This window comes from Erinaceus europaeus, chromosome 12 (genome assembly GCF_950295315.1).
Source record: "Erinaceus europaeus chromosome 12, mEriEur2.1, whole genome shotgun sequence".
NCBI classification, from domain to species: Eukaryota; Metazoa; Chordata; class Mammalia; order Eulipotyphla; family Erinaceidae; genus Erinaceus; species Erinaceus europaeus.
The window spans coordinates 18,712,159-18,735,374 of NC_080173.1; the positions used below are offsets into that span (position 1 = coordinate 18,712,159).

The window sequence follows — 23,216 nt, forward strand, 5'->3', positions numbered from 1 at the left end:
TAAATTTGTATTTTGTATTTTTTTTATAAATACACAAGGGCTTCTCTGACAATTTCTCTTTTTGTAAAGCCACCTCTCACTGGAACATTTTAAATAAGACTCCTATATTGAAAACAATACTTGGTATTTGGAGTGTAAGATGCCCCCAAGTTCAGAGAGGAAAAAAAAAGTTGTGTAGTGATAGTTTATCTGTGAATAACTCATGAAGTAATCAAAAAAAGTTTAGGATCCAGACATGGCATCTTAAAGCGGTATTTAAAACAAAAAAAATTACTTAATGGCATTTAAAAAGATTAATGCAATTTGTTATTCATTAAATCAGAAGAAAATGTGTGCTACTTTTTTTTTTTTTGATAAGGCAAACAATATTCCAAATTGGCATGAACTAAAAACAATTGGCCACCACTATGTGAAAAACCAAATGCTTTAATGAGGCTATCAAGAACAACAGTTCAATTATTTCATTGAATACATTAATATTGATCCATAATATACAGTGCTATGGATCATACAGAAATTATTGCTGCATCCAACAGCAGGTAACTATTAACATTACAGTACCAAGCGTCCGCAAGAGACAGTCAATTGTCTTTTTCTTTTTTTTTCAAGAAATAGGGTTTTTATATACTGTTGTCAACATCAGTGTTTCCCCAGTGCATTAAAAATATTAATAAGTGCATTCCTTTGTGCTTTATAACTTTTATCTTCCTATGTACTTTATTTATTCTTATTGCTTTTATTTTGATTTAAAAACAACCATAAAGAACTTTTTCATCTCTGTGTGACCAGGTTGGTTGTATGGTTTTTGGCAAAGTCAGAAGGTTTGGTATTTCCATTGCCTTACCCAGAGGCAAGTGGACAAGTTTGGCATTTTGGTCCCTCCATATGGAGGCCCAACCCCAAGTCATAATTCTGTACTCGGGGATGGTGTGTGTGGGGTGGAAGGGGTAAAGGTGGGTACAAAGTGTGGATCATTCTCTTGTTACAAATGGCAAGCCTCAACCACTGCCCCTTGGCTTAACTAGTCCCTAAAGCAAATCCACACTCTATTTGGCAAAAAAGAAATAAATAAAACCACCCCCTGAGGTTGCAGTATTCTCCTGACTTGCTCACCTGCTACTCCCAGAAATTGTCTCAGGAGGGAGGAGGTGGGGACGCAGGTGACAGAGTTCTCAGGAGTTGCAAGGCAGGGCAGTGGTATGAGATGCCATGCTTTCCCTCAACAAAGTTTTCTATAAGCTGCTTACCACTGGTCAAATTCTGTGGACCAGTAAGTCAACCTTGCTCTATTATGAAGAACCCTCAAACTCACCTAAGGAAAAGAAACATTTACAGTCATAGTCTTTGATGTTTGCACCTAGCTCCCCTCCCCCCATATAAATATGAAGAGAAAAGCAGACAATGCTATGATTGTATCAATGAACACTATGGTACAGTTAGCTGTTCATGCAGTTTTGCATCACTATTCTAGGAAAAGAGCTATACAATTAAGGGAGTTGAAAGAATGGGAACTAACTTTCCCTACTCCCTTAAGTAATAAAGCTATAAAATTGATAGCATCATCAATGGTTCCAAGGATTCTCATTGCCCCATGTGCATGGAAACTCTGCAGCTGATTATTTTCATGTTAAGCCATCCATTCAGACATCTGACAATCACTCCTTCTACCAGAACCCTCCAACAACCATCACCAAGACACATTTTAACATTTAAACTCATTTCTTTTTCTTTAAACCCTCCTGAATAAGATTTCCTGATAAAAGAAGTTGGCACTCTGTCACTAAAATATATTTAATATTAAAAAATCTGAAGGAAAAATTGGAAGCTCTTATATTGTCTACATAGGCACCATGCTATATGTTCATCATGACTATAGATATCATCTTGAAACTTTCTCCTACATTACAGTTCAGTCAGTGCTAGTCCAAAAAAAGACTACTGCTATATTTAAGGCACTTCATTCTGAATGGATATGCTGTATGCCACTTGCTATTCAACTGTAGGCTGCTACTGAGAAATTCCATTCAGCAGCCTGGTTCTTAACACCATATGTCATCTGTATAAAACATCTAGGCCTGATAGAATACATGTAACACTACTGTTATTGCATAGGACTACACAAGGAGATAATGCACTGAAACTAACTTTACAACATTGCTGCTTGTTAAAACATTGTTATCAAGTAACAGTAATTTGCCAATATAGTATTTCTCTCTTTAAAAAAATTCAGCAAGTTTGCGGAAATAAACCCCAATTTAAATGGCCATGTTGAGCATGTTAACGCTATGGTTATCAGTCTCCAAGAATATTGCTATTTTTATAATCACTAAAAATAAATATATAAGTTTATTCTCCCTAGAAAGCTGGTTTTAACCTATTAAGACTATACCTTACGTGTGTCAAAAAAGTTCTGAGTGTGACTGTAATATACAAAATATTTGCAAAGCTCTCTCTAAACACAAGACCTTGCATAAAAATTTTCTTTCATGAGTGTACAAAGGATGCTGAAAACCACCAGTGAATTGTAAAAATACAGAAAACTTGCCATTTTAAGATGCATATCCTTACAAATTAATACAAACACATTGAAAAGAATGATGACAAGAAGCTGTACAAATCAAATGAACAGTAAAATATAATTTAAAAATAAAAATAGTAAAGCCAATTAAAAAGTTGCGTAGTCTGGTCGTCTTATCAAAAGTTAAAATGGGAAAAAAAATCTTTCAGTGCTCTTGAATATTTTACTTTGAGAGGACATTAATTTCCATTTTCAAAGTAAAATATATCTTATGTAGATGTGAATCACACTCATTGATGAGGAAAACTGTAACAGAGCACAGAGTGAAAAAAGTAAGAATAGACTCTGAGTTTCAGAGCCTTGGTTTGTCTTCCTTTAAATTTAGTTGCACCTAAATAAGGGATCAGTTACATTTTCTAACCAGGCGGCCCTCATGGAAATAGTTGTACTTTTTTTTCCTTTAACTGAATACAGTATTTCTTTAAATAGTTTGCAGTATAAAGACTAAATGATGCTAGACAGGTACTGTATATTTAAGGCAGTACCAATGAATCAATACATTTACAAAGTGGAAAAGTTTTATATGGACTTCTTCTTTTTTGTTCTGTCTCTCCTCCCCCTGCCTTTTTTTTTTATGTTGCTTTACATTCTTTCAATTATCTTTACATTTAATTGCTACGGAAGTCACAAGTGTAAAAATCTCACACCAAGTTTCCCCTGAATAAAAAGGAACAGGCATTTCTCTGATGCAGAATCCTCTTGCTCAGAAGGCTAACATCTGGGATGAGTTCAGTTCACAGATACTGTACAGTTATTGTACAATACTTTGGAGGCATATGTAGTTGTAAAATAGAATATACAAGTCTGTTTCACAAAAATTCTAAAAATAAAATATATCCTGGGATATTGATAAAGCATGAAAAAAATTCATATTAAAGGAAAATTATCAAGAAAACCCCTTCAGGTAAATTATTGAATCTACTAATCAAGAAAAGGAAGCAGTCTGTGAGGGTGCGAGCAGGGAGGGTTTGCTAACAAGCATGCTCAGTTTCTTCCATGCTCATACTGCTCCTTCGGCTGCTTGTTTTGGAAGCTCCAGGGGACACTGAAGAAAGAAGTGGATCAGTTAAGCCAACGGGAGAAAGAGTATCATCCATCAGGATGTCTTCCAGTTTGGATCCTATTTTGGTGGGGACACTATACACTTGGTTGTTTTCAGTCCCAGTTCCAAGACTGTTGTTGAAGGTGATAGTGCCATCTGTGAGATCTAAGGTAGTTGTACAAGTTAAATCTGCGTGATGCTGAAGGAGGTCTTGGTTGCAGTTCTCAAGAGTGGGTTCTTGCTTGATGATCCGGTTTACCAGATCTGGAGAGCAGAGGCCAGTGGATGGAATCAGGGATAGTCCATGTGCTCGGGCCTGCATTTCAAGTTCCTTAAAGGGAAATAAAAATCAGACACCTAAATAAAGAGCACAGAGCCAGGGAGATGGCTCTTCAGCAGAGCACATACCTTGTACACTTGAGATCCTAGAATCAAGCCCCAGTAACACATAAATTGACTGAGGAGGCCAAGATGTCACCCAAGCCCCTGAAAATTCCTTTACACACATCCAGAAACACAAGTCTCTCCAGGTACCATTTTAAAGCCCTGGGCTGTTTAATAAAATGGCAGTTTCAATGACATTAAGGCTTCATGCTCTTTCTTCTGTGAAAGTTTTTGCGTGCGTCACTTAGAGTGAAAATGAAAGAAAGCCCTGAGGCCCAAGCTAAAACCATGCACTCCTGTAAATCTACACCAACATGTTAATAAGAACAGCAGCCCCCCCCCACACACACACATATGCAGTTTGTCTTTGTGGGATAAAAATTGGATTAAGAGAGGCAAATATCTTACTCGTTTTGTTCAAAAATCTTGTTGATAAAAGTACTGATAGACTTCTAAACAATGTGATCAATTTCATCTAGAGAATACAGGCTCACTGAATTGCACAGATTTCATCACTGTTTTTTTTTCTTTTTTTCCATGATATTCAAAAGTTCTAAAGACTGCCTCACATTGTCACTGGAAAAAACTTAGAAAAGTCACAACAGATTTTCCAATTCATAGATTTTATAGTATTTGTAGTTCATCTAAGTAGACTTATTAGGGCCTTAAGTAAAACAAAAACAACTAAAATTATTGCTATCTTTTAATATTTACATAAGGAATAACATATCAGAACAAGTTATTTTTAAAGGCATACTGAACACAAGAGATTAAAAACCTTTCACTTTCACTGTTCACTGAAGAAGTTATCTTTATCATATTTTTGCTTTATTGCTTATTTTTTAATTTTTCTTATATATTTGATAGGACAGAGAGAAACTGAAGAATTTTATTTTTTTTAAATTTCTTTATTGGGGGATTAATGGTTTACAGTTAAAAGTAAAATACAATAGTTTGTACATGCATATCATCTCCCAGTTTTCCACATAATAATTCAACCTCCACTAGGTCCTTCTCTGCCATCATGCTCCAGGACCTGAAACCTACTCCCACCCTAGAATCTTTTACTTTGGTGCAGTATATCAACTCCAGTCCAAGATCTGCTTAGTGTTTTTCCTTATGATCTTGTTTTTCAACTTCTGTCTGTGATCACCCCATATTCATCCTTTTGTTTCTGACTTATCTCACTTCACATGATTTCTTCAAGCTCCCAACTTCAACTAGTAGAATCTAAGAATTTCAACTAATACTTCACTAGTGAGATTCTGAAATGTACCCCCAAGAGGAGAACCATTTTTGTTCCTTCCTGTCCCATGGCTGGAGCCAGTACAGTGAAATGAGAGCTTTGACAGTTGAAAATGTCAGTACTGTTTTGGGGTATGACAAAGTATGGTGATCATGACTATAAATGAATGACTCTATTAAATAAGATTAATATCTGGGATGAATACCATAAGATGAAAAGCACAGTAAAACACCCAGAGCTTAACACTTTGCATTGGTATTCTGTAAATAGTTATATTGGGAACCTGAAAACAATCGATGATCTATAGCAGAATCTGGTAAAAGATGGGCCCATCTATACAAGAAGGCATAGTATCTTATTGGTGGGTTGCAATCAAAGCCTGCAAGTTTAATTGCTTTTGCAAACTCCTTTAGTTATTTTATTTCTCTTTTACAAGACAGATCTGAGGAAGTTGTGCCTTTACACTCTCAAGAAGCCTAATCCCTAAAGCAGTACAAGTAACTGATAATGAGTCATTGCCCACTTTAGGTGTACACTAAGTGGAAGGTTGGATGGATGAATTCCATACATTATTAAAACTAGTACTGGGTTTTTGGAAAAGTCATGACTCATTTTTGCATAAAAAACGTAAGAAAATAATGCATTTTCTGACAAACCAATAAACCCCTTAGGGTACAGTATAGTGGAAATATATATATATATATATATATGGTATGATTTCACTTTCCATTTATTTCTTAAATTTCTACTCTTTGAAAACATTGTTTATTGTCATCCTTAAAAATCAACTTCTTTGAGTGAGATCATCTCACTCATGGATATAAGCTGAGAAATAAGAACAGAAAAGGGGAAACAAAAAGTAGAACTTAGATTAGGTTTGGTGTATTGCACCAAAGTAAAGTAATCTGGGTTGGAGGGTAGGTCTTGGTGCATAATGATGGAGGAAGACCTGGGCTGCGGGTGCCTGTGTTTTGTAGAAAATTGAAAAAATTTACACATGTACCAGAAAGTGTATTTACTGTAAACAATTAATTCTCCCAATAAAAAATTAACTGGTTTATTTGTGTAATTCAAGAGAGTGAATGAGAGAGAAAAATCAGAACATCACTCTGACATATGCAGTCCTGGTGATTAAACTCTTCACCTTACCTATGCAAGCCCTGTACTCTCCCACTGAGCCACCTACCCAGCACTTAACATGTCTTTCCTCTTTTTCTACCACTGGAATTTACAGGCACCAGAACTGTAAGAAGTAAATGTTTACTGTATGTATCACCCAGTTTGTGGCATTTCTGTTATAGCTGATGGATGGACTAAGACTATTATGTTCTATAAAGTTATTGTGAATACTGATTTAGTCACCACAGAACTTCTCTTCCTGCAAGAAGCATAGGAACTGGTTCCAGTGAGTAACTCCTTACAGCAATATAGATATAATTTTGTTTTGCCTCCAGAGTTATCGCTGGGCTCGGTGTCTACACTACAAATCCACTACTCCTAGAGGACATTTTTTTTCCTTTTTGTTGCCCTTGTTGTTCATCGTTGCTGTTATTATTATTGTTGTTACTGCTGTCACTGTTGTTGGATAGGACAGAGAGAAATGGAGAGAGATGGGGAAGACAGAACAGTAAGAGAATACAGACACCTGCAGACGTGTTTCACTGCTCATGAAGCAACCCCCCTGCAGGTGGGGAGCCAGGTGCTTGAACTGGGTTCCTTATACCTGTCCTTGAGCTTTGTGCCATGAGTACTTAACCTGGTAAGCTACTGCCCGACCCCATTACAGCATTTTCATCAACCAGTCGTACATGTTTATGTCTAAAAGCAAACTAGAGGCTAGAGAGAGAGGCACACTGCATAGAGTGTCTGTATTGCCAGGCACAGGACAAAGGCTAGAACCTCTGCACCACAGGGGAGGTGTTAAAGAATTGTGGAGGCTTCTTTCAATGTGGTGTGTGACTTCTGCTCCCATCTTTCTATCTGAATGAAAAAAAGTGGCTTGAAATGGTGCATGTGTAAGATTCTAGTTACACACACACACACACACACACACACACACACACACACACGAACGGTACTTTATATAACTGATTCATTAACATTGAACTTACCCAAAACTCACACTTGAAAAGCTCATCTCCATATCACAACTTTCTTGCACTTCAGCAATATGCTTAGAAGCCATTATTATTTTTATGTTCTGGGGGATGCCAACGATAATACCCATGGTATTATTATACAATGCACAAGGACCAGGATTCAAGCTCTTGGTCCTCACCTGCAGCGGGACAGCTTCACAAGAGATGAAGCAATGTCTCTCTTTCTCATTTTCCTTTCTATACACCTCCTCCCTCTTGACATCTTTTTGTCTCTATCTAATAAATAATAAATAAAATATTTTTAATTGAAAGGTTAATGGTTTGCAGTACAGTTGTTTGCACATGGGAACAATTTCTCATTTCAGCATGATAGGTGTGTGCAAACACTTTCACACCCAACTTAGGTCCTTTTCAGTCATCATGTACCAGGACCCTAGAGGTCATGATAAACCAAGAAACCTCCAAGCAAAAATACAACGATGCAAAATACATGGCACTAAACAGATGGCAAAGAGAACACCTGTTTACAGTAGAACTGTAACAAGAAGGTAGAGCATCATCTAGTGTGGACTTAATAGGGAACAAGTGCACTGGGCAACTCAAAGCTGCCACTGCATGCATGAGAATGAAAGATACACACGTGCATGCACACACATACGCATACACACACACACACACACACACACACACACACACCAAAAACTTGACTTAGAGCACAATCAATTTTTGTGAGTGTTCCAGCTCCTAAACAAGGGATTCAGAAACAATGAGCACTGACTATCAAGATATTGTAAGTGAACTCCCTCAAGGCTCATTATACCCTCCCTCCATCCATCATACAGCTTGTGACATAGAGTAAACTTTGCATACCATTTACCCTGTACTATACCTGGATTCTGAGCAACAGGTGTCTGTTGGCATGTTCCAGTTTCTTTTGTCGGTTTTCAAGTTCTTTTGCACGTTGTTGTTCTCGTTGCAACTTTCGAATATAGTCCACAGATGCTTTTAGAATGGTCCCCTTGTTCCAGCGCATGTCTCTGTAATGAAAATAGGAGTAAGCAGACTTTTATTATTAGGATTCGAAATTCAATGAAAACTCAATATTGAGAGCATTCAATTTCTAAAATATAGTATCAATTATAATGATGGCTGTTAAGATTCACTGAATGCTTGCCATGTGAGGCATCAGTCCATCCTCTTCTTATATTTGCCTTACTTCACCTAGACAAGAACCTTGAAAGGAAGGGATGCTGTGCATACATTGAAACACAGACTATTCAATTTGCCCTGGATTACAAGATTACTTACTATACAGGGGCAGCAGGACTTAAATTTAGGTCTGTTTATTGCTGCTTAGTATTGTTAAACATTATATTCAATAGTTACAGGATTCTAAGACTGTTAAAATTAATTCATTCAGTCACACAGAATAAGCTATCATAAAAAATTCAGAGATTCCAGTAAACGATTGTATGTGGTACGAAAGTGGAATCCTTGGTTTTTTTGTCATGAATGTTCTTTGGGCAGATTATCTAACCTAACTCTGTCCAGATTTCCTCACTTATAAAATGTTGGAAAACTATATTTGTAGGAGCAGCTTTGTGGATATGGTATTAGGATTCTAGGAAGTACTTTACAAGAATGTGTTGCGAAGAGTTTAGCATATAATCCAAGTAATAGGTTAAACACTATGTTCAGGGTTAATAACAATAGCTATCTTTCATTTTTACATTTACTATGTGCCAGATACTTAGAAAAATATTTTCTGCTCATTTAACCATAATCACCTCAAGTGCAGGCAGTAATAGCTCCCCCACTTTACAAATTAGGAAACTAAACACAGAAAAGAAAATCTGTTAAAGGTCACAGTTAGGAAATGGAAAACCAAAGTGACTAGAGATTTTAGCTCCCATGTCCCCAAATTCCTGTACCATTCTTCCTCTTATGTTACTAACGGAGCACTCAAAAAACTTGATTTCAGAATCCAAGAAAGAATACTCTGACTTCTTCCCTATTTTGAACATCAGAAAGATGAAGCATAAGGATTCAAATATTTGGGGGTAGGTAGAGGCACACAGAGTTGAATACACACATTACTATGTACAAGGTCTTGGGTTCAAACCTTTGGTCCCCACCTACAAGGGGGAAGCTTCATGAGTAGTGAAACATGGCTGTAGATGTCTCTCTTTCCCCCTTTCTATTTACCCTCCCCTTCTCAATTTCTCTTTTCCCTGTCAAAAAGAAGAAGGAAAAAAAATCAAATATCTTCCCTAAGATTAGATATTCAGTAAGTGACTATTTTGGAATTCAAATTCAGACAGGTGGAGCTTGGTGTCTCTTAGCTTTTAATCATTATAGCTCTAATGTACTCACATATGAGAAAATTAAGGAATGCCTTTAAAATGTAGGTAAAATGAATTGAAAGATGTATATTGCCCCAGAAAAAATAATTAAGAATAAAATTGGAATTATGTAAGTAATACTCTACTGTGCCTTAAATTAGTCCAAGTCATTTTATAGGCTATATTCCTGGTCATTAACAATGACCATGATAGAAGTAAATACAATTAAATGTAGGAAAACCTCTGTCAGAATCTATGTATGCTAGAAGCAGATCAGACATATCAGGTGGGATATGTGAATGGAGGGCCATTAAAAGAAGCCACCAAGTAATTGATCCTCCTATGGGTTAGATGAAGAACAAAACAGAAGTTCTCCCTTGAGAAGCAGAGTTACAACCCCTGGGGTTGGTCCCAGAGGTCTAAGCGCCAAAGATGGCAATCTAGGAAGGTGTCCTGAGATCCTCAGAGTAAGCACAAAGTGACTAAGATCAAAGTAGCAGAAACTTTAGCTGTCAGAGAGAAATGCAATTACAAGGAACACTATCTTAACCAGGCAATAAAGTGAGAAATCAGTGTTGTCTTACGTACGCAGCTAGCTACTCAATTTTTAAGAAGCAGCTATTTCAACCAATTACCTTGGGCTCTGTTTCCCTGTAAAAATCAATCAATTATACTTCCAGACCTAAAGGAACTATTTCTAAATTTTTGTTTGCTTATAAAGGGAAGAATTTTTTTTAATTTCACTGAACTATAATCAGGTCACTAATACATAAATCAGTAAAAACATATTTGGCCTAAGAGAGGAAAGGGTGTGGGGCTGAAAACTCCATCAGTTAGACTATGTCTCTTACAGAAGTCTATTCTAAAACTGATATGGACAAACACCCATGATAGATTAGGCTACTTTATCGTAAAACAATCCTTACAATTAAAGATCATTATCAATGCAAAGTATAAATACATAAATGTTCTGATACAATGGAGAAAGAAGATATGCAAATAGAAGCTTTCACTGGCAGTTCCATAATTTTATAATATGTTACTAAAGAGATTCACATGCTACAGTTTAAAAGAATATGCTAAAAAGTGAAAGCTGATAAAGAACAGGAAAATGGGAATTCAATTTCAACTATCATGCAAGACTGACTATAGGAAATGAAGGTCACAGCCTCTTAGTAGGATAAATTGGCACTGTAGAACTGTGAATTTGAATGTTTTGAGTTTCAAAATGGCTTTCCTTGAAACCTGGGAAAGCAAAATGTTGAAGATGGAAATTGTGCTTGAACATTCATCAAAATCATCTCACAATGGGCAATAGTTTTATTTTATTTGTCACAAATTCCCTGACGATAATGTGAATAGCAAATTTAATAAGCCTTGCATGAATAATGCTTGATTTCATCTTTACATTTTATTAGGTAGCTAAAAGGTCATATTCAAAGACTAATTTCATAAAATGCCTCTGGGAGCCATTAAAATGTATACAATCCTCTAGCTCCTTACTTCAAATGGGCCAATTTCTAATGGATAAAAATTATGTGTTTGTTGTTCTATTTGCTGACATTGCAGGTAGGAAAATTATCTTTACAACTGTTATCTCTGATATAGGACTCAGACTGAAAGCTGAAATCCAAATGAGTTAATTTGTACTTATAAAAGGATTACCCCCCTCACATTAAAAAATAGAAGGGCACTAAGTTTTCAGAAAACAATTGATCTGTCTGTTGAATATTGTGAATCTTAAAGTCTCTAATATCAACTGTCAGTGTCCACATATTAAAGAAAAAAGTTCAATACATCATGCCTTAGCAGTTAATAATATCTCTATACTGTGTGAACTGTGTGTTTAAAATAAAATTTTAAGTACCTCCATACTTATAAGCTGAGGATTTCAGAATTCTGAAAGCTACTTCCTTATATTTAAAGCTAGACATCAAATCCTCAACAATCCTTTTGTACAATTCAGTTAATTTCTCTCAAAATTTTAGTTTGATGAGACTAACCAAAAGAAAGATGCAGGGCACATTTTGGAGTGCAACCAAAGATGGAGACAGGAATTCTCTCCTCTAGTTTTTATAGCTGAATGTTTTTTTTTCATAACATGACATTAAGCTACAAAAAATATATGATGCAGATTAACATGCAATTGTACTCACGGATCATTTGACTTGGGAATCAAAGTACCTAGTTCTTTAATGCGGTCATTTATGTTAAATCTTCTTCTTCGTTCAACTTCAAAAAAAAAAAAAGGGCACACACAAAAAAAGCTATTAGTAACAGTGCCACATCCTCATTTAACAAATCTCATTAAAGGCATGTGGTACTAACTTCACCAGGTCAGAACAATGTAAAGTTATACTGATATTTTTACATTATTAGGGTTCTAGGTACGAGATGTCAAGTACTCTGGGGGCTGTGAGTAGTGGGCTACCCAGTACAGCACACCCATTACAATTCTAGAGGATCAGTCTTCAAGTACCTAGTCACATCTGCAGTAAGGGCATCTTCAAAAACATTGAAGCAGTGTTACAGGTATTGCTTCCCTCTCTCCTTCTCCTCCCCCACACCCCACATCACCCTGTATCAAAAACAGAATGAAAAAGAACAAAAAAATGGCTGCCAGGAATGTTGGAGTTGAGCAGGCACCGAGCTCCAGGTGGGGTGTGGGGTATTATCAGTATAGAACTTTGCCATTTACAAAGCACTGACATACACAACTGGTGAGTATCTGAAGATATTCACCCAAAGTGCGGAACAGTTGGAACTCAACCCTGATCCTCCAGACCAAGGGGTGGCAATTATTCTGCAAAGGATTGGCTATTCAGGTCAAACAACAATGTTGAAGGCAATATGTGTGTACTTAAAGAATTAAAGAGAAAAGGAATTCTACAAGACATTTTTTTTGGTGTTGTTTTGCCTCCAGGGTTATTGCCAGGGCTTGGAGTGTGCACTATGAATCCGCTGCTCCTGGAGGCCATTTTTTCCATTTTATTAGATAAGACAAAGAGAAATTGAGAGGGGAGGTGGAGATAAAGGGAGAAAGATAGATATCTGCAGACCAGCTTCACCCCTTGTGAAGTGACCTCTCTTGCAGGTGGGGAACAGGGGGTTCAAACCAGGGACTCTGTGCAGCTTGTGTGGGTCCTTGCACTACTTACTATGTGCACTTAACCTGGTGCACCATCACCTGGCCCCCCCAAAGTTCAAATTTTAAATAATTTATTTTATTTTGCAACTTAAGTCACTATAAGAGAAGTACTGAATTCCAAAATCTGAATTTTATACAATTTCACACATCAAATGGAATTATTCTTTTAACCATTTAAAATGTAGAAAGCATTATTAATAAATTATATTAATAAATTAAATCATAGAAATAAATTAATATTAATAAATAATATTAATAAAGCTTTATTATTTTAACCATTTAAAATGTAGAAAGCATTCTTAGAAAGCTGTAGTTCACTGTTTTCAAAATAAAAGTATGACATTCAAAATTTTTAGTAGCTATGTAAAAAATTAGACTAATATTTCATTAAATCCCCTGTGTAAGATATTATTTCAACATGTGCTCAACATACAATTTGTAACTTAGACGTTTAATAATCTTTTCTCTGTAATGTTTCCAAAATCTAGGCTGTATTTTATGCTTACAGAATATCATCATGTGAATATTTCAAGTGCTCAATAAGCAAGTGTGTTAAGTAGCTATGACATGAATAAAGCAACTCTAGAAGTTTAGCCTACCACTTTAACTTTACTATCACCCTAATGGGATTAATATTTATTAATTCAGTTGTACATTCAATTATATTTTTATATTCTTAGAATAGAGTGAAATAGTGAAGAGCCTGAGTTAATAAGTGCTTCCAATTTACATAATTTGTCAAATAACACACAGTCTAATAAATTGTGTTCAAGGTATAATTTTACTTTTAACATGCTGCAGCCTATACAAATTTATATTTGACTCACCAACATTCTGTACTCAAATAGTTCTATACATCTTTCTCAACTGATGAGTTATTTTTTTACAATGAAGTTAAATGCAATGCTGCCTTATCATTAGACTTTTATAAATTATAAATAGCAAGATATACTTGTGGTCTTGAAAGAAAATTTTGTATTTCTGTTCTTATAGTTAGCATTTTTCAAAACTCTAAAGTAAGACGTGCTTTATTTTTTCCATGATAATTATAACAATTCACAAAATGTGGGAGTATATAAAGTAAAATAAAACTTCCCCTTATGAACTAGACATGGTCCACTGCTAAATTTCATACACACACACACACATATATGTATCTTTTGTGATCATTTATGTATGCCCAGGAAATGATTCTTGGGACTCTCTTTAATCGCCCTTCACTTCCTGCTGATGCCATTTCTCTCATGGTTTTGAATTAAGATAGTCACAATGACTTGCACACCCTTGTTGCCAGTACAAACAGCTTAGAACTTCAGCTTCACATGTCTAGTAGAAGACATGACTACTAGATTCACATGAGTACTACATGTCTCCTTATGGGGATTAAGGAACAGCCCGAATAGTTCACACAAGAAATTCTATTCAAACTAGTTCCACCTATCTCACAAGTATCCCAATGATTTAGGTCAGAACATAGAAGTCAGTTCTACATATTTGTTCTTTTTCATATTTCACATCACCTTCATTATTAACTCTATTTGTTCTACCTTCAAAATATTTCCAGAACCTGTCCACTTCAATCTCTTAGGAGGCTACCACTAGAGCTCAAGTATCTGCACAGCCTGCCACTCCTGGTGGTGATTTTTTTTTTCCTTTTTATTTCTTATAGAGACAGAGATAAACTAGGAGAGGAAAGGGAAGAGAGGGGAAGAATGATTAAAAACTCTCCACTGCTTGTGAAGCTTCCCCCATACAGATGGGAATGGGGGCTTGAACCTAGGTCTATTTGCATGATAACATGTGTGCTCGGCAGGTGTTCCACTGCTTGTCATCTCTACCATCTCTTGCTTGGATGACTGAAATCCTCTTAACATCTATTTCTGTTTCTCCTAAGCTCACCATTCCCCAACCCTCTTTGGTCTATCTAGAATACAACACCCAGAGGGATCCACTTAAAATGTAAGCTAGAGCACATCACTTCATAGCTCAAGACCTTCCAAACACTTCCCATCTCATCTAAGCTAAGGCTTTAAGGTGTCCTACAAGGATATGGCAGATTACCACCTCTCTGTTCACATTTTCTATTATCCACTTAATCTGGCCACATCTCCTAGTGTGATTTACCTGCACTGCCCCTCTTCTTAATGCCATCAGCATCTTATTTTCCTCAGGCAAGACACATACACTCAGCACCTAACAAGTTTATGTTGCTATTTCCTATGCCTGGAACATCTGTAGCCTGCATAAAGTAGTTGTGTCTTGTCTCCCTCAGACAGTGGCTCAGATTCACCTCAGAATATTTCCTGAACACTGCTTTTAGGGCTAAACTGCCACCACCCATGTCCAGCCACAGAATTTCCTATCATAAAATACCTATATGTATAGCTAATTTACTATGTTTTCTTATTTGCATTCTAGGCACCTAAATATGCCTTGGCATTATAGTAATTGTACATTATATAGAGAATGACACACTAAAATGATTCTGCATCTATCTTTGCTGTGACCATATTGCTGACAAATTTGATTATCAACATTTAGATTTATATTTCATTTTTAATTCAGCACCTTTCCATCTCAACAGTATTTATATTACCAAAGTGATGTCTGCTTGAAAAAATCTTAAATCGTAGGCAGGGGTAGATAGCATAATGGTTATGCAAACAGACTGTCATGCCTGAGGCTTTGAAGTCTCATGTTCAATCCAATCCCCTGCACTGATCAGCTGATCAGTGCTCTGGTTAAAAAAAAAAATTAAATCCAAAATTGTATAAAGTAAGAAAAAAGTCCATTCTTTATGTCACCCAACACCTACATGGCTAAGGAAATTGTAACAATAAGGATAACTTCTAGCCCTCCATGACACACACATATAATTATATAAATACACTGGTACACAGTCAGTGCAATATGGCTTTCTAAAATAATGAGATACAACATATATAATTCTTCCACTTGTTCTTTGCACTTGGTAATATGCTGCAGACATCTAAGTCAGATAGAAATCCAACCCTATTCTTCTTAAGACCCACTGAGTAGCCTACAGATGGATGTGCCTTAATTTATTTACAAATCTTCTTCATATAAATATTTAGACAACTTAGTTTTCCCCTCCTTTACATGATTAATGAATAGCTTTGCAGCTGCTGGTGTGTTTTATTCTATCATAGTATTTACCCTATATTAAAATTATTTTTAATGTATTTATTTACACACCTATGGTTTGCCCATATGAACAAGAAAAGTAGCCATCTGTCTGGTCTACTTCTATAGAAAAGTGTTATACAATCATAGATTTATGGCTGAGTGGTGGCATACCTGGTAGAGCACACACATTAGCATGTTTGAGGACTGAGGCTTAAGCTCCACAGTCCTTACCTGCAAGGGGGAAGCTTCACAAGCCACAGAACAGTGCCATACATGTCTTTCTCTTACTTCTCTGTATCCCCCTTCCCTCTCTATTTCTATAAAAAAAAGAGGGGGGGGGTCGGGCGGTAGCGCAGCAGGTTAAGTGCAGGTAGCACAGAGCACAAGGACAAGCGTAGGGGTCCCGGTTCCAGCCTCCGGCTCCCCACCTGAAGGGGAGTCGCTTCACAGGCGGTGAAGCAGGTCTGCAGGTGTCTACTTTTCTCTCCCCCTCTGTTTTATCCTCCTCTCTCCATTTCTCTCTGTCTTATCCAACAACAAATGACATCAACAACAACAATAACAATAATAACCATAACAAGGCTACAACAACAAGGGCAACAAAAGGGGGAAAAATGTCCTCCAGGAGCAGTGGATTCATGGTGCAGGCACTGAGCCCCAGTAATAACCTTGGAGGCAAAAAAAAAAATGGCTGCTAGGGGCTTGGTTATCACAGAGTCCCAGGGATAACCCTGGTGGCAATAAAAGACAAAAGAAAACAGAGGTTCAATAAATAACTACAAAAGAATAAATATATGAATATATGTGTTCATTTGCGATTTTGGGGAAGAACTATCACAAGATAAAGTCCTAGAAGAAGAAAAGTTTAGCCAGTCTAACTCTGAGTTTTAATTTCTAACAGAAGAGTAGTGATTGTTTCATTACCCTCAGAGTTTGAGGTAATTGCGTTTGTACTTTACTGATAACCATGAACTTGAGAGTTTAGGTGTTTTATACATATATATATATTTATATATATATATATATATATATATTTTTTTTTTTAACAAGATTCAACACAGTTTTGCACTTAGTAATTAGGTGAATTTTGGAGGTCAAAATTATCTTATTTCTAAGATGTTTTCAAAATAAAAAATACCTTAGAGTAAGAACACTAGGGCACTATAGGAGACCTTGTAAAAATCAATCTAGGGGCCAGGTGGTGACACACTCAATTGAGTGCACACTTTACCATGCTCAAGGACCTGAGTTCAAACCCCAAAGCCCCACCTGCAGGGGGCAAGGTTCAGAAGCAGTGAGTAGGATCTCTCTTCATATTCCACACTCCTCCCTAAGTTTCTCCCTACCCTATTAAATATAAGAAAGATAAAATGTAATTAATTAATCAATTAATTAAAAATAAAAATTAATCCAAATCTTTCGGTTAAGATTCCGAGAAAGTCTCTCAGACCTAAAGTGAAAATTGAAATGGATAGTATCTATTAAAAACAAACAAACAAACAAAAAAACCTAACCTAACCTAACCTAACCTCTGGGACTAAAAAACAAATGCTTTAGTACATTAAAAGTCCCGCATGGAGGGGGCCAGGAGGTGGTACACCTGGTCAGGCACACATAGTACCAAGAGTGACAACCCAAGTTTAAGCCCCTGCTCCCCACCTGTGTGTGTGTGTGGGGGGGTTGATGCTTCATGAGTGGTGAAGCAGATCAGCAGGTGTCTATCCCTCCCGACCCCTGCCTCAATTTCTCTCTGCAATAAAATAGAAAGGACAAAAAAAAGGTCACAGGGAGTGCAGGATTTATAGTGCTAGCACCAAGTCCCAGAGATAATCATGACAGCAATGAAAAGGCTTGCATAGCTGTTTATAAAAGGCAAAAACTGGAAACAATATAAGCATGTAGCGGTAGGATAAATTCTAAATAACAAACTATGAAATGTAACACACACAAAAAAACTATCAAATGTAACACATGCCATTGGCTGGAGAGGTGGGTGAGTGGTTAAACACCTATTTCTGATTTCTTTTTTTTTAAATTACTTTATTTATTTATTAATGAGAAAGATAGAAGGAGAGACAGAAAGAACCAGACATCACTCCGGTACATGTGCTGCCAGGGATTGAACTCAGGACCTCAGGCTTGAGAGTCCAATGCTTTATCTACTGCGCCATCTCCTGGACCACCTATTTCTGATTTCTAAGGGTCTAGGTTCAGTCTGTGGCACCGCTTGAGAGAAGCCAGTAGAACTCCATGGATGGTGGAGTAGTGTTATACTATCACTCTCATCTAAAAGATGGAAAAGGTTGGGCCGGGAGGTGCTTCATGGGTTTGTGCATATCTGATACTCTGGGTCCAATCTCCAATATCACATTAAAAAAAAAGTAGACAAATATAGATCCATAACAGCAAAATTCTCTTGGACATAATTTTGAATAAAAATGTAAACAATAATGAAAATATGAGCAACAGAGTACAAATACACAAAGCAACTCTGTCTGTTCTTCATGTATATTCTTAAGTACAGAGAAAAAGGTTGAGAAAACCCACAGCAAATTGGAAAAAAATAAGGCTTAGTCCTCAAAATCAAGAACACTGGCATAGGGGGTCGGGGTGGTAGGGCAGCGGTTTAAGGGCACGTGGTGCAAAGCGCAAGGACCCGTGTAGGGATCCCGGTTCGACCCGGGCTCCCCACCTGCAGGGGAGTCGCTTCAAAGGCGGTGAAGCAGGTCTGCAGGTGTCTATCTTTCTCTCCCCTCTCTGTCTTCCCCTCCTCTCTCCATTTCTCTCTGTCCTATCCAACAACAACGACATCAATAACAATGATGATAATAACTACAACAATGATAAAACAACCAGGATAACAAAAGGGAAAAAGGAGCAGTGGGTTCGTGGTGCAGGCACCGAGCCCTGGCAATAACCCTGGAAGCAAAAAAAAAAAAAAAAAAAACACGCATTATTCTATCATTTTTACATTTTTACAAGGATACATATTTACCTCCTACTGTTAAAAATTGATTTCAAAAAAATAGGACAGGTGGCCATGAGATGAGAACTTCATATACATACAAACTATTTCCTCTCTGAGTTCAATCATATTTATTTATTTACCTACCATATTGCCTACTTTTAATTAATGAAGTAAACCTTTTAAATTTTCATAGGAAAAAGCTCAAGAGTTTGATTAAGAATAAGCTAAATACAAAAAGTTTTCAAATGATAGGATACTTTTTTTTTTAAGTCACAGATAAAGTTATAAATTTGGGAGATTACCTTCCCTTTTGTTTCCCCTCCAGATCTGTTTCTTTTCTTTCAAATCTCACTGGAGAAGGTATGCCCATCATCCCCTTTTGTTAATAAGTTCCAGTGTGAGCAACACTGATTAATTGGGTAGTTGGGGATCCCTCTCAAAAAAAAAAAAAAAGACAAGCCCAACTAAAACTCTTTTTAAAACTAAGGAAAATAAGAGACTTCAGAAAGTGAAAACAAGCATTTGAGATACTATATGTGGGAAGACATACATCTTGACTTACTCTCAAAAGTATTTAACTTTCATTAAGATGTATAAATGTATGGTAACAGCTAAGGAAATCAACTTCCCTCCAAAATTTTTTAGAAAAATGTTTAATATGTGTGGGGTCATCAGTACCAATGCTAAATACTAGCATAAAGTCAACTTACTCAAGTTGTGATTGTCCTTTTTTTGCCGCTCTTTAGCCAATGCTCTTGCTTCAGACTCTGTGGGAAAAATACACGCTGTGCACGTGAATGAAGTAATTAGAAATTGGAATTGTTCAAGGCATACAAAAATGTAAACTATAAAACATCTAATTTTGTATACATATGAATGCTTATCTGAGTTGACTTTAAGTAAAAATAAGGTTATTGAAAATGATGACTTGTCAAAAGCACACTTTTCCAAAAGTAGCACATATCAAAGAAATGCAAAAATTCACCTTCCATAAAATGGGAAAAACCAGTGACAAAGATGCAACACATATTGTAAATATCAAGATTTAAGCTACAGAAAAGCAAGTAGCCATGTAACTATGGACATTTGCTGTTAACTTTCAATTATCGAGTCAATTTTTATTTTAGACAACAGAAATTTTTTGGGGGGGTTTCTTTCTTTGATGCTTTTTAACACATGGTTTGAAAACCTAGTGCAGAAGTTCCCCAAATGGGTCTCTGATTACAGGAAATGAACTCATTTCCCCCCCAGGACTTCCATAACTTGGAGCTGGACCCCACCATCAGCTCAAATGCGACTATTTAATGACCCTGAGGAATAATTATTTACCAGACTTAGTTCATTTTCTTTCTTCTTTTTCTTTTAATCTCGAATTGGATACAGAGGTATTTACTGCTACCTCCATTTGGAAAGGTCTCTGCATAGCAGCTCTGGTAAGACCTCTGTGCTAGAAAGGATTATTTATTGTATTGCAGAGAGCAAAATAAAACAAAATTAAAAAATATAGTTTGATTCCAGAATTTGGGAGCTTTTGTTGTTTTCTCTTCAGAAGTGATATTTGAAATACTACATTACCATGAATGAAAATTTTACATCCATATAGAATTTCTTACTGAAGTACATACATGCATAAAGATTTAGTACTACGTGTGCTTAACTGGGTGCGCCACAGCCCAGCAACCTACTAAAAACATATTTTATTATAATTTAATATAGATTTCATTTGGCAGTATCTTCTAAGACTTATTTCTCAGATATTTGTTGACTTTCAATGTTTTTGCTAACTAATTAAAACTCAGATTAATGGTCTAGTAAAAAAAAAAAATGTCTCTCTGGGGTCTTAGTGATGGCTCAGTGGAAGAGTATGTGCTTTCTATACAAAGGTCCTGCATTCAGTTCCTGACACCAAATCAGACTGTAATAAAAACAGCAGTGGAATTGTGCTTTACTCTCTCTCATACACTGAAAAGGGCCAAGGAGGTGGCTCAGCCATAGAGTATATGTCTTGTATGTGTGAGGTCCTGGTTTTGACTCTGGGCATCATATTTTACAAAGAAGTTTTTCCTATATAACAATTTACTGAGGCAATTTTTCAAAAAAGACCATAGAGAGAGACCAGAGGACATCTCAGCTCTGCCTTATGGTGTTGGGGATTGAATGGAGAACTGTAGAGCCTCAGACATGAGAGTCTTTCGTAGAACCATGATCCTTCTCCCCGGTCCTGAAAGCATATTGTTTCTTTATGTGTGTGCAGCTGATTAGTTAGTTATTTCTTACTTTCAGATCACTGTGAAGTTAGCTTCACAATTATCTCTCTCCTTTAATTATATTATGGTCTAGGGGAAGGTTTTTAATTCACTGATTAAAAGTAATACATTGTATTGGGAAAATGTTGATAAGACAGTGAGTTAAATAATCTGTATAATATAGTCAATTATACATATATTACTATGTCTATAGCATAATAAGTAAACATGTCCTCTATTCATAAATCATTTGATTCAGTCTAAAAAAAAAAGACTCTGGAACAGAATTCTTTTTTTTTTTTTTTTTGCACCAGATTCATAGCCCATACTTCAGTCTGCTTACCTACTACTGTAGGATGTGAGCAACGAATAAAAATAGGGCAGCGAGTAGAGATGATAAAATTCACCACTGTCAGTTAAAAATTCACCATAGTGATAGAAAAAAGTCAATTTTAATATAGTTTTATTATGTTTTAATGTCCAAATTCCTCCTCTAAACCAGTAAATATCAAGATAGGTAATTCTCTATGTTCCATAAGAACAAATATGGTGATGGGGGGGGGGGGCGGGGATGGATGTAGCTCACCTGAGTAGACTTTTGCCTTGTCGTGAATACATCCCAGGCTCAAGTCCTTTGTACACCACATGGGAGTATTACAGCACTGGCAAAAGCTTTAGTGCTGTGGTTTTTCTCTTTTGACAGAAAAGGTGGGGGTGGGGAGGGAGAGGAAGAAAGAAAGAGAAAGAGGTAGAGGGAACACACAGTACCAAAGCTTTCAACTTGTCAGGAGCCAGGCTTGAACTTGTGTCACGAACATGACAAAGCAGCACACTATCCAAATGAGCTATTTTGTTGGCCCTGGTATTAGGGTCTCTCTCTTATTCTCTCTCTGAATCTCTCTCTCTGGAAAAGGTGACCTGGAGCAGTGAAGGTCCTGTAAGAATGGAAGGAAGGAAGCAAGCAAGGAAGGAAGCAAGGAAGGAAGGGAGGAAAAACAATACTGTTTTTCCCATTCTCTAACTTGTTTTTTCCTCCAAGTAGTAAATCTTATACATGTTAAAATAACAAGAGTCATCCTAAGACAAAAGAAATGTGTTCTTATTTTTTCTTTGTTCCTTTATTGCCACCAGTGGGATCACTGGAGCTCAGTGACTGTATAACGACTTCAGTGTCGCTAGTGTCCCTCCTTTTCTTCCTTCCAATCTTTCTTTTTATGGTACAGAGACAGAGAGAGAGAGAGATAGAAATAGGGAGAGAGAATGAAAGACTCATGCAGCACTGCTCCTCTGTTTGTGAAGCTCCCTATTCTTGTAGTTAGGGACTGAGGGATGTGCACTCTATCTGGTGTGCCACTGCTGGATCCATTTATTCAGTTATTCATTTATTCATTTCACCAGAACACTGCTTAGCGCTGGCTTTTGTTGGTGCTAGGGATTCAGCCTGGGACTTCTAAGGCTCAGGCAGGAAAGCCTGTTGTGTGAACTAAAAGAAATAAATTGTTGCTTTAGTCCAATATGAGTGTATTTCTAACAAAAATTTAGAGCCAGGTTCTCAAGCTCAAATGTCTTTGGAGATTAGGTAACGGACTTTTAACACCAAGTTGGACACACACATTTTATAGCTGACTGTGTGGCCAGTTGTCATCACCTCAAAGAGGGTAGAAGTCATAAAAGCAGGAGAGATGCAAAGAGTAATGGTGGCCTCAATTCTCAGTAAAACAGAATTTCAGTGTTCAGTATTTCAACCACTGAACAGACTTAAAAAGTATATCTGAAATTTGTTAACAGTGAAGAGATCACTACTTTGATAACTTTGCTTATAGGTTAACAAAAAAATCCCAAGGAAAAGGTCTATTCACTACGTATTTACCTGTGAGCTCCCTTTTGATGTTGGGAAGGTTGGCTGGACAGGAGTTACTGATGGTGAGGCCTTGGGGAGGCAGGCCTTGGTTACTATAGATGTCAATCAAGTTTCCAGAAACAGGTAACTAGAAAGAAAAATAGTAACAGAAATGG

The 23,216-nt window shown here is 36.7% G+C and overlaps 1 protein-coding gene across 13 annotated transcripts in view; it reads right to left on the reverse strand.

The window, feature by feature from the left end:
• Positions 1–406: 406 nt before the first annotated feature.
• The window catches only part of MITF (melanocyte inducing transcription factor), a 276,773-nt gene continuing 253,963 nt past the window's right edge, over positions 407–23,216 (reverse strand). For 8 of the 13 annotated variants that reach the window (XM_060202883.1, XM_007523311.3, XM_060202889.1 and 5 more), the window contains 5 exons: positions 23,071–23,188; positions 19,665–19,739; positions 11,848–11,923; positions 8,239–8,386; positions 407–3,951 (listed from right to left, as the gene is read on the reverse strand). In XM_060202883.1, the coding sequence (XP_060058866.1) occupies positions 3,550–3,951; positions 8,239–8,386; positions 11,848–11,923; positions 19,665–19,739; positions 23,071–23,188 (819 nt within the window). In that variant the 3' untranslated portion in view covers positions 407–3,549. The remainder of the gene's footprint in view (positions 3,952–8,238; positions 8,387–11,847; positions 11,924–19,664; positions 19,740–23,070; positions 23,189–23,216) is intronic. The other 5 variants (XM_060202885.1, XM_007523312.2, XM_060202882.1 and 2 more) reach the window with 1 other exon arrangement.